This window comes from Sinohyriopsis cumingii, chromosome 16, assembly GCF_028554795.1.
Source record: "Sinohyriopsis cumingii isolate HCF-2022 chromosome 16, ASM2855479v2, whole genome shotgun sequence".
In the NCBI taxonomy this organism is placed as follows: domain Eukaryota; kingdom Metazoa; phylum Mollusca; class Bivalvia; order Unionida; family Unionidae; genus Sinohyriopsis; species Sinohyriopsis cumingii.
This window is the reverse complement of record NC_142976.1, coordinates 72517869-72535799: the sequence shown is the minus strand read 5'-3', so window position 1 is coordinate 72535799 and position 17931 is coordinate 72517869. Positions and strand designations below refer to the sequence as shown.

The 17931-nt window shown below is 34.3% G+C and overlaps 1 protein-coding gene across 1 annotated transcript; it reads left to right on the top strand.

The window, feature by feature from the left end:
• The first annotated feature begins 10184 nt into the window (after positions 1-10184).
• LOC149780768 (uncharacterized) lies at positions 10185-17546 on the top strand. The gene is made up of 4 exons (XM_089937844.1): positions 10185-12808; positions 13242-13287; positions 14115-14171; positions 14760-17546. Exons 1-4 carry the CDS (start codon positions 12563-12565, stop codon positions 15161-15163), a joined length of 753 nt encoding a protein of 250 aa, XP_089793970.1. The 5' UTR covers positions 10185-12562; the 3' UTR covers positions 15164-17546.
• Positions 17547-17931: the final 385 nt, after the last annotated feature.

Sequence of the window (17931 nt, the reverse complement as noted above, 5' to 3'; positions counted from 1 at the left end):
GAGGTCTTAGTTTTCAAAATTACGTTTGAGCAAAAGGTCTGTTCGCCTCCTCTCCTGCTATATATAAGATAATTTTTGACGGGGTATTTGTTGGATTTCCTAGTGTTTTCTTCAGGGTGGTTCTTCTGAGTTGGTTTCTATCACCTTTCTCGAAGTCCCATTCCTGATTTTCTAGTTGACCTTGGCTAGAGGTCACCTATATCCCGTGTTAGCTATGTGTATATTGCTATATGTATGTGTGCTATATATAGTTTTCTTTGTAGGGATAGCCGGTTATTTCAAATTTTATCCCAGTTGTCTTACAATCTTATATTTTATTAATGGTTATCTTTATTTCATATTTGGAATTTGGCGAAGAAACTATTGGTTTTGAAAGAAAAAAGAAGCCATTGTTGTATGTGTGTGTGTTGGTCTGTGTCGTTCTTAAATTAATATGATTAGGTCGGTTGGGCTCCAACAGGGGTCCACACTTCCTTTATTTACTGTATTTCTCCGTGCTCGAGTTAGTCCGCCTTTATTTATTTTAGATTTTGTTCCAAAAAAAACAAAAGGTAATTTTTATATTTATTTCCCGCTAAATGAGGATGGATACACAGTACTGGAGCTGTTTAACAGAGACAGAGTGAATTAGGTCCAGAGTATATACGAGTAGTTATTTCTTTGTTTTGTACGCCTGAGTTTCCCACCTGGGGATATTTCTAAAACTCTTTCACGGGCCTGTTCACTTCGCGTATCGCCATGTGACGTAGCCCCGTGACTTCATTATCTCGTACTTCCCCCATTAGGGATCTCTGTCCCTCACTGTTTTTCTCATTTCCTATACCCATTAAGAATCAGAGAATGATGGAGAGAAAAAATCTTTAGGTTTAGGAGTTATGTGACTCGAAGATTTGAGTCATAATAATAATTTATGTGTGGGATAGTTCTACAAATATTTAGTGTTAGGAAGTTATATGACTGGGAGATTTTTATATTTACTTGTTAAATGTTTGAGATTTAAATTGCGATTGAAATTAATACATTGAATTTTTTATGTTGTTAATATTTTTGAATATTTTTTTTATTTCCCTATCACTATGATCTGGCCACAGGCTTTCATTGTGTCTACAATATAGTCAGTTATTTGATACAGTGTTTCTTTGTCAAACCTCCCATCTAAGTATAGTAAGTTTTCTTTTCTATATCTGTCGTTCTTACTAATTTTCTCTATAACTCTTAGTCTTTCGACTTTTCTTTTCTCGCACTGAGTGATAACATGATGTTTGCTAAAAATAGTTTTATTTTTTACACAGTGGACAATTTGGCGGTACTCGGACCATATGCCGTCGCACTGCAACCTCTCCCGTCAACCATGCTTCATGCATGTATTTGAAGCAGAGGCTTTGTATTTTAAGGGAGGTTAGTTTAACCCAGTGCTCTTTCCCAATTAATATATAGCTTATCTTCTTCTACTTTATTTTTATACTTTTTGAAGTTATTTCCCTTATCCATTTGTATGTAAGTTTATCATCTAGTTCCCATAGCTCTTTATTCTCTCTATACATATGTAGTAGTTCTTTGATATATCTAAATATTCTAGGTACTTAGTTTTTTCTACAAGTTTATTATTTTGATAGATGTCTCTTCTGTTTCTCATTTAAAAAACAAAAACAAACCAATATACATATATCCCTTCCCACAGATATTCTGGCTCTGTTTGTATTTTTTTAAAATCTATTTAGAATATTAGCATGCTTAATTAACTTTGGATTCGGTATTGCTATTCCTCCTTTATCCCTTGCTTTGTATATAAAGTTTCTTTTTTTACATAATGTGTTTTAAAATCCCAAATATAGTTAATGATGGGTTTATCTTTTTTTTTGCAATGTTGTATTATTAATGTCGTTTGACTTTAGTATGTAATTAATATTTGTATATATGTATATTTTGGCCACTTGGGCCCGTTCCATGAGGCAGAGTCGCGTAAGTGCCCAGATGTTCACATGTTTGTCTATTTTCTCTCTCATTTTCTTACAGTTTGCTTGCTCTTCTCCTTTTCCGAAATATATACCTAGTGCTTTGATTTTTTCCTTGATCTGATGGGAGGAGGGTAATCCAGAGTGATTTCCCCTCCAGTTTCCTATTATTAGTATTTTCGTTTTTTCATGATTGATTTTTTACCCCCGAGGCTTTTCCAAATTTTTCAAATTCCTGTATCAAGTATTTATAGCAATTAGGGTCTTTTATGAAGTTTGTACAATCATCGGCGTGTTGTAACATTTTTATTTCCTCTTTTATGTTTGGAACTTTTATGCCTTCCGTTCTTGTATTTAGTCTTATTTTTATACTTAGCATTTCTATTGCTATTACATATAATAACATAGATAGTGGGCATCCTTGCCGCACTGATCATTGGATTTCAAATTACTCACTACTAGCTACGTTGACCCGCACCTTTGAAGTTATTTTGTTGTACAGGATTCTGGTCCATTTTTGGAAATTGTTTCCAAAACCAAATTTTTCTAGCGCTTTTTGTATGTAGTTATGCTCTAATCTGTCGAAAGCTTTTACCTGGTCAAAAGGTACCATGGCACCTTTTTGACCACATTCCTTTAAATAATCTACAGTTGTTATTATACTTAAAATATTGTTTTGAATATCTCTACCTTTCAGTCCACAAGACTGATTTTTATTAATTATTTTGTTCATCCCCTTCTTAAGTCTTTCTGCTAGTAGTTTACTTAGTATTTTATGGTCAGTGTTTAGGAGAGAGTTGGGTCTCCAATGTTTTAGGTCTTCTCTATCTCCCTTCCCTTTATATCTTAATTTGATTATTCCTTCCCTCATACTTTTTGTCATGGTTTCATTTCTTAGTAAAATGTTGTTGAACAACCATTCAAGAATGGGCGACAACTCACTGCTGAATTTTTGATAGAATTCTGCGGTAAGTCCATCGCCACCTGGGGATTTCCTTTTGGTTAACGTCTTGATTGTATTTAAAATTTCTTCCGTCAAGGTGAGTTCGTCACACAAGTCTTTGTGTTCTGACGATATCACCTCGCATTCAATTTCTTGCAAATAATCATCAATTGATTTATCTTCTATTTCTTCTGTTTTGTATAAACTAGTGTAGTAGTTTTTAATGTGGTTCAAGATTGAGTCACACCGAGCAAACAAAGAGATAAGGGCATTAGAAAAATACTTCAACACTAGATGGATAGAACCAAATGATGGATCTTTTTTGGAATGTACGTACAATAAAAGGAGCCCAAGAGATAGACATGTTAGGATTATCGAGAGATAGAGTGAAGGGAGTAGCCTCAGTTATGACAGTGATTAAAGTTCAACACCCAGACAGCTTGAGAAAAAATATACTCGATTAACCCGAAGGGATATCAAGGATTTATAGTACGCCCAAAAGGAACAAAACCAGTACTACCTTATGGAGAAATTCAGATCGCTGGAGGAAAAGCTTTGATTAAAGAACCTACACCAATTGTGCGTAAAATAAAAAAGCAAACTGGAGAGCTACACCTGTCGGACATTCCATTAGAAATACCTTTGGAGGCTACAGTACACAAATTTTAGGAAAAATTGAAGATAAAAGTTATCTCATCAAGACTGGATACAATCTTCTCGACATCCATATACAACGGCACAAGAATTCTGGAAATAGAAAAAAGCAAATTGACGGAAGTAAAAAATGGTTTTTTTTTTTACCAAATCGTGGTACAAAGGGTGTATATATCACAGAAAGTGCAGCAGATGCCAACGAACTGGACATACAACACACAAATGCCCCCAAAACCAAGAGACTACGACAAGGATAAATGAACAGGAAATACAAAGACGACGACAACAACATCAAATATCCATAGACAAACAAATAAAGGAAATGCACAGCCCAAAACATCAACAACAACAGAGCCACCAACGAAAAGAGAAGCAAATCCACACTGAACAGACAGTACAAATCCAACAGCAGCAAGAAAAAACAACTTCAAATCAAAGACAGAAGGTACAACAGCAACAACAAAGACAACAAGAAGAGCAAATAAAAGAACCAAACCCCCAACAATGGAAACTACAACAACAAGTGGAACGGCAACAGGAACAATCCAAAGAAAAAGACAAGAACAACAAGCAACAGCAAAACTGCAAAATTATCTAAACCAACAATGTCAACAGCACCAGCAAAAAAGAAAAGAATTTTTTTACAAGCCCAGTCATCGATAATAATCTCAGAACAAATACAACCAGCACAAGAGGAAAATCGAGGATTACTACAAACGATAAATCCATTACACCAACAGCAACCTGGATTACAACCAGAGCAAGAAACACCAACCAGGCAGAGAGATCAAATACATCACTCACAACAACAACAAAGGGACCAACAACAACAACAGCAAACGAGACAAAATAGCCAACAATGGGAACAACAGAAACAAGAAAAGGCACGAGCCTCAAACACAATAACAACAATAGAGACTGAAACAGCAGGGAAATCTAACTTTGAACCAACAGCATCAACGAAATCAGCAGGACAAATGACAGAGAATAGAGATATAGTAAAACAAAAGCAACAAACTAGTGCACAAGACCAAGATGCGGAAAGACAATTATCAAAGAGAATGGCACAAGGCGAACAAAATAGGAAAGAGCAGATACCCGCATTATCAACAACGGCAATTACAGAAACTTCAGACCAAAAAAGAGAAAAGGACAAAATTAGGAGGAAAGAGAATAGAAGAAGGCAGAAAGAAGAAGAAAACGCAAGGATGGCAGAAGATTTTTTCTTCTTCTAGAAAAAGTTGAATGTTTAGATTGAAAGAAGAAAAATAAAAATTAAAAAAAAACTTGAAAAACAATATATACCACACAACCAAATATACAATATAATATAGCAAACATTTGGAAGAAGGCAGGAGGCCCTCCCTAACTGATCTCAGAAGATCAAACAGGTGAGAGCACCCTCCAAAAGAAAGAAGAAAAAAAAAGAAAAAAAAGAAAAAAAGAAGAAAAGATATTCATTTCATCCATATAAAGGAATTGATGCCTTGAAACAGGATTTTAAAGGTTTGACTGGAATAATGACTTTGCAGGTGGCGTGGAAGAATATGGGAATCTACTGACAGATAAATTAACACGACTCAAATATAAATATATTCATAAATGGAAGAAATCTTGAATGAAAAGAAAAACCAAATAAATTGGGACGAATTTCGCATCACTATATAACCAATAACTAGACAACACTTGCTTTCAGTTCCCGAGTTTTATATCCGGTTTCAACACATATAAGTTTGGTCAGAATCCTAGTCTTCTGTCCTACTGTCTTGTCTCTTTGACCTCAAATAACACTACGCCGCCGTCTTAGCCGTCGAGAGCGCATCACTTAAGATGCGAAAACGTCTTGTGCAAACAACGTTTCGAAAACAAGCGTCAGATTTGAAGATATATCAGTATATTATGACGGGAAATAAGCAATTAATTAAGATATCCTTAATGCTGAATGAGATAACCATATTCATTTTCATGGGAAAATTGTAACCAAAACTAAGGAAACAAAAGGGATATAATGCCCCCACCTTCTGCATGGATCATGAAACTCTAAATCCCCTGTTTAACACCTAAGTCGTTATGTTTTTTTCAGATACCTATCAGGTTTATTACAGGTATGCATCTAATGCTTCCGTATTAGCTTACCTTGATTAGTTTTATTTCCGCATACATACGTGTCCGATGCATAGACCACTATCTGTTGAGAAAAGGTGGAAAGCAATTGGGCAGTACAATATTCGTCTACCGTTTCATACGGAATCACAGAATACCCCGCCACTATTCAATAATGAAGTTCCTTTTTTAATGATACGTGTGTAGGAAACTTTACCAAGTAATCGCAGCTCGACATGAATCACGATTTTAGGGAATGGAAATTCCTCTGTAAACTTGTATGCGTGTAAAAACATATAACTCTTTAAAAATAATCTATCTTTGTAGGATATCGATCGATATGTATTCGATATTAAGAAAATAACCCAATAAACGTCTACATTACTCTATTTGAGTGTGCGTGTCCTTTTAATAGTGGAAATAATATATTGGTTCGGACGTTGCAAACAATGAAGCAGATGGGTAACGTCGACACTCAAGACGGTAGTGGAAACAGATACCTAGAGTGAGATTAAGAATCGGATGGATCAGAAAATGAAACGTGTCCAATCATGTTGAAAAACAAATTGTCATCTCGACTCTCGTTCCCTTATCTGTTTCATTGTTGTAAACATTGTGATTCAGCTATTAGTAAAGACAAACGAGTACGTAAATTTGTCCAGGGACGAGGAAGTTATCAATAGCACACAGATCAGTAATGTGCACGAAGCTGTTTTAACAAATCAGTACATCATTTATCAAAGATTAGGATTTGCTATGGAGTGTAATACAATGAAACATGTATATTTACATGAGAGTTCATTATTTTTATTTATAGTATTTATCGTGCATGCCTTTGTCGTCGTGGTGCATTGCTTATATTTTTTAAATTAACCTATATGAACATCGACTGTTTAATACAGACAGTACCGGATTAAGGCCTTGCTGGGCCCTATACACTGAAAATCTGATGGTGTCCCCAACCCCCTTCAAAACGTGAACCACCCCACCCACCCCATTAAAAATATTAAAAGCTATAAAAATACTCGTACATATATTATTCATTCAATTTATCATCAGCAGTTAATTTGAATTTTTATGGTGCCCCTGTTGGGCTTGTGCCCTAAGCACGTGCTTAGTTTGCTTATTGGGTAATCCGGCCCTGAATGCAAGATGCATTATATCGTCTAACCATGTATTTTTTCCTTTTTTTTCTTGAAGTGGCATTAGCGATATTATGAACTTTCATATAAAAGAAAGGATATGATAGTAAAGCACATTTATATTTGTGAATTTTAAGTTATCACCAAAAAATTAGCCTTTCAGTTCGTTTTGTGCTTTTTGTCTTCTCTTGTCCTTTTAAATATGTGTGTGTACACTTATATCTTTAATGATTAGATAAACAATTCTAAAATGAATGACGTCATGCGTGGCTGCAGGAAATGAAAAACTCCGACGATCGCAGTCAAGCTTTTGGTCTGGCATTGCTATGGCGTGAATTGTGCGAAATTTTGCACATCACACTTTAAACAAATCCGGGACCTCGTGATAGCTGCTATCCGTCCGTGACGATTTTATCCTCATAGAGTTTTAGAAATCTATTCATGAAACATAGTTCATTAGTTCCTCAAAATGTAAAGTAGTACTTTGTTTCCAGCTCCGATCCGCTGCCACCAATCCAGCCACAACCAAGAGGGATGAAAACAAATGCAACAAAATGAATGAAATTGAACATATTGTATCAACAACCAGCGGCCAATCCAGAAATATCTTTGGGGAGGGAGAGTGTAAAGAAAATAGGCAAAGGGTCTGTGAGACAGAACCTCAGATGGTGTGTGTGTGTATGTGTGTGTGTGTGTGTTTGCAAAGCTCTTGCCTTGCATTTTAAGCGTTTTACGGGCGTACTTGTAGATTAGGCTTACTGTTTAATAGAAGTATTTATAAGCCGAGTCTCGAACAAAGGACCCTTGCTTACAGGGTTTGTTATCTACCACCGAGCTATACAGACCATAGGAGAATTTGGCCAATGGATTATCAAAATATCCTGTAGCCGATTAAATCACCAAAATAGATTTTTCAAATCCACATATGTTTTATCAATGTAGCTAATCGCGAATTCCGGTTAAACTTACCCGTTAACAGACAAAGATTGGAGCTTTTTACAGATACGATTATCGTAATAAAAAAAGGGCTACGGTGATGAACGAATTCAGGTGTAACCAAGCGGTATGCGACTGCTGCAAACGGGTTAAATTAATAACGTTCGATTCTGAGCAAAATAAATTTCTATTATCAAAGGCATTAATTTGTCAGTTCGAAACGTTTTGTGCAAGATAGGTCCCGCATTTGTTGACGACTGATCAAAAAACTCATCCGGGTGGAAATCGCTGGAATGAGAGTGAAAAAAATGATGAAACATGGATTTACTTTTCTGAACCCGACACAAATATTTGAATTAGAGAAAACGAACAAAGATTACAAATCGCTAGACATAGAAGGCTGTGAAGAGAGTTGGTATGTATTATTTTTCCATCTAAAAGATCTTGACGCCCAGGTACCTATGCCTCAATCTACTGGTGTAATTGAAAATTGGCATGCCTCCACAGTATTGCCAAAATTTCTTATATTACGTGCTTAGGCTCTAACAAATAGTAACAAAAGAAAAAGTGAAAACAACAAGCTTTGAAAAGTTTAAAAAATAATGTATTTCCCTGGAAAATCAATGTCAAAATGAAAAGAAAGAAAAGAACTTACGGTTTCAAGAATCAAATCCAAAAATAATCCAAGAATAATCCACAAATGAAATTCTAAAAGTCCTAGTAATGAAATATTCAAATAAATTCATGTTCGAGTCCCGACAAAAAATCCAAAATGGAAGGCGATGACATATACAGTAGTCAGTATAGCGTAGATGAAATATTCAAATAAATTCATGTTCGAGTCCCGACTAAAAATCCAAAATGGAAGGCGATGACGTACACAGTAGTCAGTATAGCGTAGATGTGTTTACAGTTCTTTGCGAACCACAAAAAATAATATTCCGGTGTTTGAATTCCGAATAAAATTTAAAGAAATATCTTTGTCCAAGAAGTCTGTATGAGCACTTAAATATTTTCAGAAAACAAATTAATCTTTTAGAATCCAAATAATTTGAATAAAAATTAAAATGTAACTCCAAACTGGTCACAACGAAACACTTTCCAGTTTCCAATGTAAAAGCCCAAACTGGGAGATATCTCTCAAAACATCGCTATTAAATCTAACTACTGCGCAGTTTCTGAAAACACAGAATTGCGAAATAGAGGCTGTTTACATATATAAAATTACGTCCTCCCAGTATGACCTTGATAAAAACCAATTAATTTACTCAAGAGAATAAAATAAAAATAGAAAGTTGTTCACTTGCCTCTGTGATTTCTCAGTCAAGGTCTGGAATTAAGTCAAAAATAGAAACAGTGTTTCTGTTATTACGCGTTTTCAACTGAACAGTCAGGTCAATCTAATTTCTGGAAAATATCCTAGTAAACAAAATTACATTGCTTTGACATGTAACGAAATTAAAAAAAAAGATCTGAAAACTTACAAAGAATTAAATTAAATCAAATATACATAATTCTCCCCATAAAGAAAACAAAGATTTATATGATAAGACAGTCTTTTTGCCATATATTAATTTATACATGAGGTTAAAAAGAACTCTTATAAATTATATAAAGTGTACATGAAATAATGCATTTCTATACACGTGAAAGTGCGTCTGCTATTAAAATATCTTTCCCGTTGATGTGCATGATATCAATATCATATTCCTGTAACAACAGACTCTAACTTAGTAGCCTTTGATATTTATTTTTCATCTTGCCGATGAAAGTAAAAGGGTTGTGGTCACTAAACACAATAGTCTAAGAAGGAGTTGAACTAATGTAAACTTTAAAATGTTGTAATGCCAATATCAAAGCCAAACATTTCTTCTCGATTGTTGAATAATTTAAGTGGTAATTATTTAATTTCTTAGAAAAATAGTACACCGGATGATCAGTACCATTTACGTCTTCTTGAATCAAAACTGCTCCAACCCCAACATCTTACATCAACAGACACTTTAACTGATTGGCTGAATTTGGAGCTGTAAGAACTGGCGCGCTTTTAAGTATGGCTTTTAACTTATCAAATGTCTTCTGACATTTGTCAGTCCAAGGGAACTTGTTTATCTTACTCAATAAATTTGTCAGGGGTTCAGCACTTTTTGAAAACTTGGAACAATATTTACGATAGTATCCAGATATACCTAAAAATCGCATCAGTTGCTTTTTATTTACAGGACTCAGGGAATTCAGAGATAGTCTTGGCCTTAGCATCAATAGGTTTAGCTTGTCCATGTCCCACGATATGTCCAGGAAAAGTTACACTGGCACGCCATGTATAGCCTATCTTGTGCTGATAAATGGCGTTAAACCCTGCAACAACAACAAAAATCAAATAGTACACAACCGTGTACAAATCAACCACTCGCACATACCTAATGGTGCACGCGACTTTAATCCCGAGTAGTAGTAATCAGCCAATCAAAGCCTCGCTTCCAATACAATAATCACTCAATCAAAGCCTCCCTTCGAAGCACAATCACTTACTGATCGCTAAAAGTGGCACTTTCAATGATGTGTAGGAAATTGTTACATTGTGTTGTTGACGACGTAGTTTTGTTTACGTAATCTCAAGGAAAAACGAGGATATCTCTACCGAAGTAGCGTCGGATAATATTGGAACATAGTGGATTACCCGTGGCTTGCAACGAGCGTGAGTAAAACTGTCCCCGATACTGACCCTACATTTCATTTCACACTGCATGACACAATCAAAGTATCTCTTCTACAAACAGTTATCGATCAATAAAAATCCACGTCCATGGATGTATCCCACCCCTAATGAGCGTGAATTTCATCATTCGCACTGACGACGAACGAACGTATCTTTTGTAGTCATTCTTTTTCATGTTTTGTTTTATTCGTTACAGTTAATGCTGCGTCTCTTAACTTCCTGGTCTAAAAATAGATAATACATGTATAATTGCATCAAATCTTTATTATTGCCATGTTAATCGATTATTAAGAAGTAATATGGCATATGGAGTTTCATTCGGCCAAAGAACTTTGACCTGTCGATCTATCCACAATACAGAGGTACATCTGCATATAAATCGTCATGTGAAAGCTGTGTTACGAGACGGGTGATGACAAGAAAATGTTTTCTCGTTTCATATAGTCACCGTTTTGGGGCGTATGCAAAATTATATAATGGGATCAGATAGTAGGCAGTATGCGAATTTGTGAATTAAAAAAAAAAAAGGCACCGAAAAGAGTATATCGGTAATACAAGCGATATTGAACTTATGATCCCATGCGATTTCTGATTTATTTTGCCAAAGCAAACGGTTTGTAACACACACACACACACACACACACACACACACGGACGGCAACGATAGTTTACGGCTGGTGGTGGTAATGGCTGATGAGTATTTGTGAATTTTGATGTTGCGTAGTAAATTGAATTCACTCAACTACTTTGATCACTAAAGCTCTTTTTATTATTTTGAAACGTATTTGCTAAATAATTTATCCCCTCCCTGGCGATCACCACCACCAAAAAGAACACCCATCCGCGCCTCCCTGGCACTTATTCTGAAATGACAGGGAAAACACGATTAGTGCTCTCCCTACAGAGATGCAATATACAGGTTTTAGCTTTTAATTCTGGTCTGCATGTTTCTCTTCTGATGATCATTTTAATGTTTTATTATTTTCGATATCTTTATATTCTTATATAGTTAACAGCTATATAAAATTTAAAAAAAAAAACGTTTGGAAGACGTCTTCACATGATTTCAGATAATTTATGAAACGTTACGTTTGTGTCCAACATCGAGGTTTTTGAATTAAATTTAAAAAAATATTAAATTCGAACTCTTAGTTGTATATATATTCCCTGATCGAATAGCACTAATAAAATATATGTCTTTAGTGGATAAAAATACTTCTAATTTTCTGTGGAAAAAAATGAGGTCAGAAAAATGAAAATATATTTAAAGATTTATGAAAAGGATCATAAACTAAATTTATTTATTAGCCATGCAGACACACAAACACGTGAACTAGTAAATTATATCGATAAAAAGACAAATACAAAGAATACACGCATCTCTCTTGCAGTTCATCCATCCGTCTAGCTATCTAGATCAGTATATCAAATTATAGAGATAGACAAGCAAAGAATTTCACAAATGTGTAATCTATTCATAGAAAGGGAGAAATGCGAAACAAAGTTGACAAATAATAGGCAAAACTTAATAATGCAAAATAATAGAAAATAATTAGTGAAAAAGCAAAAAATTTTCTTTAATTTCCGCAACCATCATTGAAAGTTTCTATTCATTGTTTTATCCGAGTTTTCCGCTTTTACGGTAATTGTTTGTAGTGATGATCTATATCAATAAGTGAAAGACAACTGCATCACTAATGGTTGGTGAACAAACATGAATCGAGTGGGAATTACCTTCCTGTTATTTTGTTTTAGTATAGACCACTTTATCGTGCTTTCTGTGTTGTGACGTGGGCGAGATTTCCACAGTAGTAGGTATTCCCCAATCTAAAATAGTGATTGATGGGGGGGGGGGGGTACCGGTAGCTTCTGTCACGCGCAGGAAATTTTTATTTTTAAAGATAGATCTGTAAATTCCATATAAAGCATATATATATAGATGGTACCTTACATATGTTTGAGTAGTATCGTGCTATTTATCGTTCATTCATAAACGGGAACACTGAGAACATTAGCCGTTTCAAAACTTCTGGATAACACTCGATCGAATAATAGGCCGGCGATTAATTAATTATTATCACACACTGATTGTTAAAAAGAAAATTGAAAAATGGAACCTAACGGTATCCTACGTGAAGAAGCATTAAGAATTAGTTTTGACGATGAAAAATGTGATGGAAAGAAGTCGAAAATCAAGCGGCGTAATAGATGGAGTTATTACCTATACTATATAACAATACCAAGTGTCGCAACTGTAATTACATTTGTACTTATGGTGGTCATCGACAGAAAATTAATTCCACTATGGTCGCATCCCTTGACAAATTCATCTTCAGCTGAAACAAGTTCATTTCAGGTGGGTATTCATTGCCTACACTCATTTTGAAATAGATGAAATTCTTATATCTTCCGGTAAACATTTTTTGTATAATATAAACACCATGTTTTGGACTGAGTTTTATTCGAAAACCTAGATAAATATGAGATGTGCTGTCGTATACAACAGCAAGAATGTGCTCAATAGTTACAGCATTGTTTCCGCCGTGTGTGTGTGTGTGTGTGTGTGTGTGTGTGTTAACTAAGTAACTGCATAGCTAGAAAGATATGAAGAGACTGACAGCCCATCGCAAATTAGTCACTGTGCCATTATATGCCTTTGGATTTGACGAAAGTGATAGTTGTCTTTTCTTCTCGTTCAAAGACGCTTTGAAGAGCATACATTCATTTCTGGAAGAAACAAAAAATGTAATGGCGTTAATCTAATTTTTTTTTATTTTATACATATTCAGCTGTCTAACACAGAAGCTTCGAAGGCTGTAGAAGATACAAAGCGAGGTAAATATAGCTTACTCAATTAAGCGAAAAATATGCGTGTTTCCTGTTGCACTGGTTTTAAAATTAAGGTAGGAAGGTGGGTTTTTTTTAAAAACATATATATTTAATGTTATTTTTTGTGATTTTGTATTTACCATGTGGGAAAAAGTGCTAGAGTCGGCAATGAGAAACAGGGACGGTCTGAAGACCGTAAACACGCAGTTTTTCCTTATGACTTAACATCTAATTATCATTCTATAATTAATTGACTCATTTCAGAAATTGATGTTTTAGTCTTGCTGTAACATATTGATTAACATGCACTTGTAAGAACTATTCATGTAAAGAAGCCATCTTACATTTAAGTAAAAGATCATTGAATAATAATGTTGTTTTCCTCAATATCAATACTAGATTGTTATCATATTTTTAAATTCACGTATGAAGTATATCAACAACAAAACATTATATATGTCATCGTAAGCAAATTTAGATTTTTTTCGTTTGTTATTAATGACCAATAAGTTAATATGGACTTAAACCATTTTCTGAATAAAGTACTTTTCGATTTAATATTGCGAAACAAAGGTATAAGAGTCATTTGGGAGAGAGAATTTTCAAATTATGTCAATTGAAATAATCATTGAAATTTATTGAAGTGTGTGTGTGTGTGTGTGTGTGTGTGTGAATGTCTACTTAGTTCTTGAAGTGCTATTTAACATGATCGGATAGTACACTGCCATGCAAAAAGAAAATTAAATTCATATCGGACTAGTTTTGCTGACTGGGATAATTAGGTGAATAGGACTACACTGATTATCCATTATTTCTTTTTGTTTTCTTTTCAGAAACACATGCATCAGCCCATCTGTTTTATAACCCAAATTCACGTAATAAAACTTCCGGTGAGTCTTAGTTTAGATTATTTTCGTATCCTCCCCCTCCCCATCTGTATCATCTTTATATTTTTCTTCTGTACAACTACTAGTGCTACCGTTTCTCCTCGTCCATTTTCTTTCAACGCGTCGTCTGCTGCTACTGCTTATACTGATGGGTTATCTACTAGCAAACTTCGTAACTTCCGTTGTTTTTCAAATCCTATCAGTTCCATAAGGCATTATGGGATTGCGGACTACACGCAAGATTTACTTGCCTCCGAAATTGAGAATCTAACAACGAAGTGCTCCAGTGAGCATAGCAATATAGTGTGGCCTCTCTCTCTCTCTCTCTCTCTCTCTCTGTAATCAGTCAGTTTGCATTGAATACATAACACAACAGTGCAAGGTACGCCTTTTTCACATAAACCTGAATACCTGAATATCCATGAAACAAGTAAAATGAAACCAACCGCGATGAATATATATATATATATATATATATATATATATATATATATATATATATATATATATATATATATATATATATATATATATATATATACGTGTGTGTATTAAAGTTTTATTAATAGAAACTTTATGTTACTCTCGTAGGTGCTAACTCCTGTGTGATGTGGGACGATTCAACACCGGGTTCATTTGTTTCGGAAGGGATAATATTCCAAAGCGATAAAAGTAGCTTACAGATTAAAAAACCGGGCTTATATCAAGTTTATTCAAAACTTACATTAAAAAACGAGGGAACAAAGTCTTCAGGAGGGCAGCCAACCAAACCATCTTATTCAGTATTGTTGAAAAATGAAAACCAGCTGACAATGGAACAGTTCCGATTACCGCTTCCTGGCGAGGACAACACGCATCACGTGCTACATTTTGGAATATATCATCTGGATGCAGGCGACAAATTGTGTATCACTATGTCCAGTGACAGCATCAATTACATATGGGGCCGGGCTAGAGCTAGTTTCTTTGGATTAAATTTAATTGGTCCAAAATAAATCTATTCAGGCTTATACAGCATGGACATCGTCTCATTGGCCTGAATGTCTTATTCATACGGCTGGAGTTAACGTGATTTTTTTTTCATCACTGAGCGGAATGTACACCAGAGAAATCATGGCTAAGTAATTTATCCTTTGATGTTCGTGGTGAGATTCCAGCCCGTGCCCTTCTAAACCAGAACCAGAGTCTCTGATCCTGAGCTATGACGCTTTTTGGATAGGTCTGATCCGTTCGTATTTCATTCGTTAAACATAAAGCGCATGGACTCATGTGTAAATTCCAGAAAATGTACGCTACATTGACGTCAATATATTCATATGGAATTATTTGCAAAATATTCACAAAAATGAGAGACATTCGAAAAAAATACACGTGGGAACAAAATGACTTGACACATGTGGAACATGTTTATTTCTACATGCTAAAGGATGTTTTTAATTTAATTAAGACATTGTAATCTGTGAAAAGTCATAAATGTAACGATCTGATTTTCCTCGTATGACACGATAAGGCGACGTGGGATTTTCGATACAGAGGTCATCATTTATGGATACCGGGATTATCTCCCTTTGTCTTCTCTTGCCAGTGTGACGAGCGAGTTTATTATCAAATTCTATAAATATGTAAGCACGCACGTGACTTAATGATTACCAGGAAGTAGGTGGAAGTTATGATTAAGAACAAATAAAAGAAGAGAAAAACAGAAATTTTGTAACCATGAAATTTCCAAAAGGGTGTATTTTTTTTGTATTCGCTTTCATTTCTTTCATTTTGGATACCACTTGATACGTCACAATCCATATATAATCTATGACGGGTGCATTGACGTTGTTTTCCTTCAAATTGTACATTACAAATTCGAAAGTACACAAAATTAATCAGACAGCGAGGAAGGAAGTTCATCCTAATGTTTTAGCATGCGTACGAGTCTTCTTATGGACTTAGCAAACGGAATATACAGGTGACATTTGAATTAAAACTAAATATTAGAGATTTGCCACATTTAATAAAGTTCAGTAAAAAAGTTCTTCTTACAGTAACTACAATATGTAAAATTTATATAAATATACAACCAGATGCAGCTGTACTAATTAAAACTTTTTCCTTGAAGAACTTTATTAACCATTTTTTCTTCTTTCTTATTCTTTTTAATATTTATTAAAGACAAAGCATGGCACCAATACATTTCGGTGATTTAATGTATCAGCTACATTACTCACTCACACCGATATAATCAATCAATCAATCAATCGATTAATCAAGGCATTACATTTAGAAACAGATTAACAGGAACTTGATCAAGTAGGAAGTAGTTTTTTTTGTCCTTCCTTTTGCATTTTGAATTTAATATCAGTTAATTTTCTACCTCATACATGCCAGCACAAGAATTGCATTCATTAAGCGACTACTCACGTATCAACTGATTTCATTGGTTTCATCTAAAAGTTAGTTGTATTAATGTACTCTTGGCCAGTATAAATGACATCATCCGTAATATCACTGTTCCGGAGCATTTCTTTGTTGACAAGAATTTGTGGTTTCCTGGAGTTTGGAAAGCATTTATTTCCTCTTTTATTGGACACACACACACACACACACACACACACATATATATATATATATATATATATATATATATATATATATATATATATATATATATATATATATATAGAGAGAGAGAGAGAGAGAGAGAGAGAGAGAGAGAGAGAGAGTTAAAAATTAATCATTCTACAGTGAGTCCGTACGTTTGTCCATCATTAATCCATCATGAAAGCGAAGGTTAATGATAAATTATATTTGTTGTGTCTTAAATTAATTTCATGATCATGGCGGTTTTTTTTCCCATTAAGGTTGCGTTCCATTATAAATAAGGATAATGTGACTGGGTGGGACATCAAGCTATAAGTCTGCGGTATGATGCTCCAGTGCTAGACATCACTATAAACTGCCACACTGCAGACATCGTAGCGATAGGGCTAAAGAATTGTTAAAGCTACGTTAAATATCCAAATAACACACATATATAAGATTATTCAACCCGTTATACTTTTTGTGATGTCATGATCTGTATACAAAACATGTAATTTATATTAGTTTAATTTATTTAATGTCTATATTTTACATATATGATTGTATGTTATTATAGTTGTGTTATCATGCATTGAGTTGTTACATTGTGTTGATATATATGTACATGTATGTTAAATGGTCGTGCAATAACTATTTAACAATGTTAAATAAAATTAAAATATGATTTTGTCACTTACTCAGAAACCCTCAGGGATTGTCACTTTGTCTTGTAATTTTATTATTTTAATTTTTTTAAAATATATTTCATATTTATATACAAATAAAAATAATGCTGAAACTTAACAATATATTTTGTATTTATTACCAAGAAAGACTGCTACAACAGTTACTGAATTATTTTTCTTAATAATACACAAATCTCTTTCTTTTTTTTTTCTCTCCCTCTCGTAAAATAAAAGGAAAAAAGGATTATCCCTCTATCTGTTTATTTATATGACACACACACACACACACACACACACACACTAAAATTCACCCATAGTGCAAGTGTAATGTTAATGAGAGAAGTTGTATATAAATGATATTAAGCATGAAAAACTAAGACAAATGGATCCATATAAATAGATTAACAGAGTCAATCCTAAACTCCATAAATATGAAGGAGCACTACTGCATAAAGTTTCAAATTTTTTACTTTCCTTTCTTTTTTTATGTTAGGTTCGAAATGTCG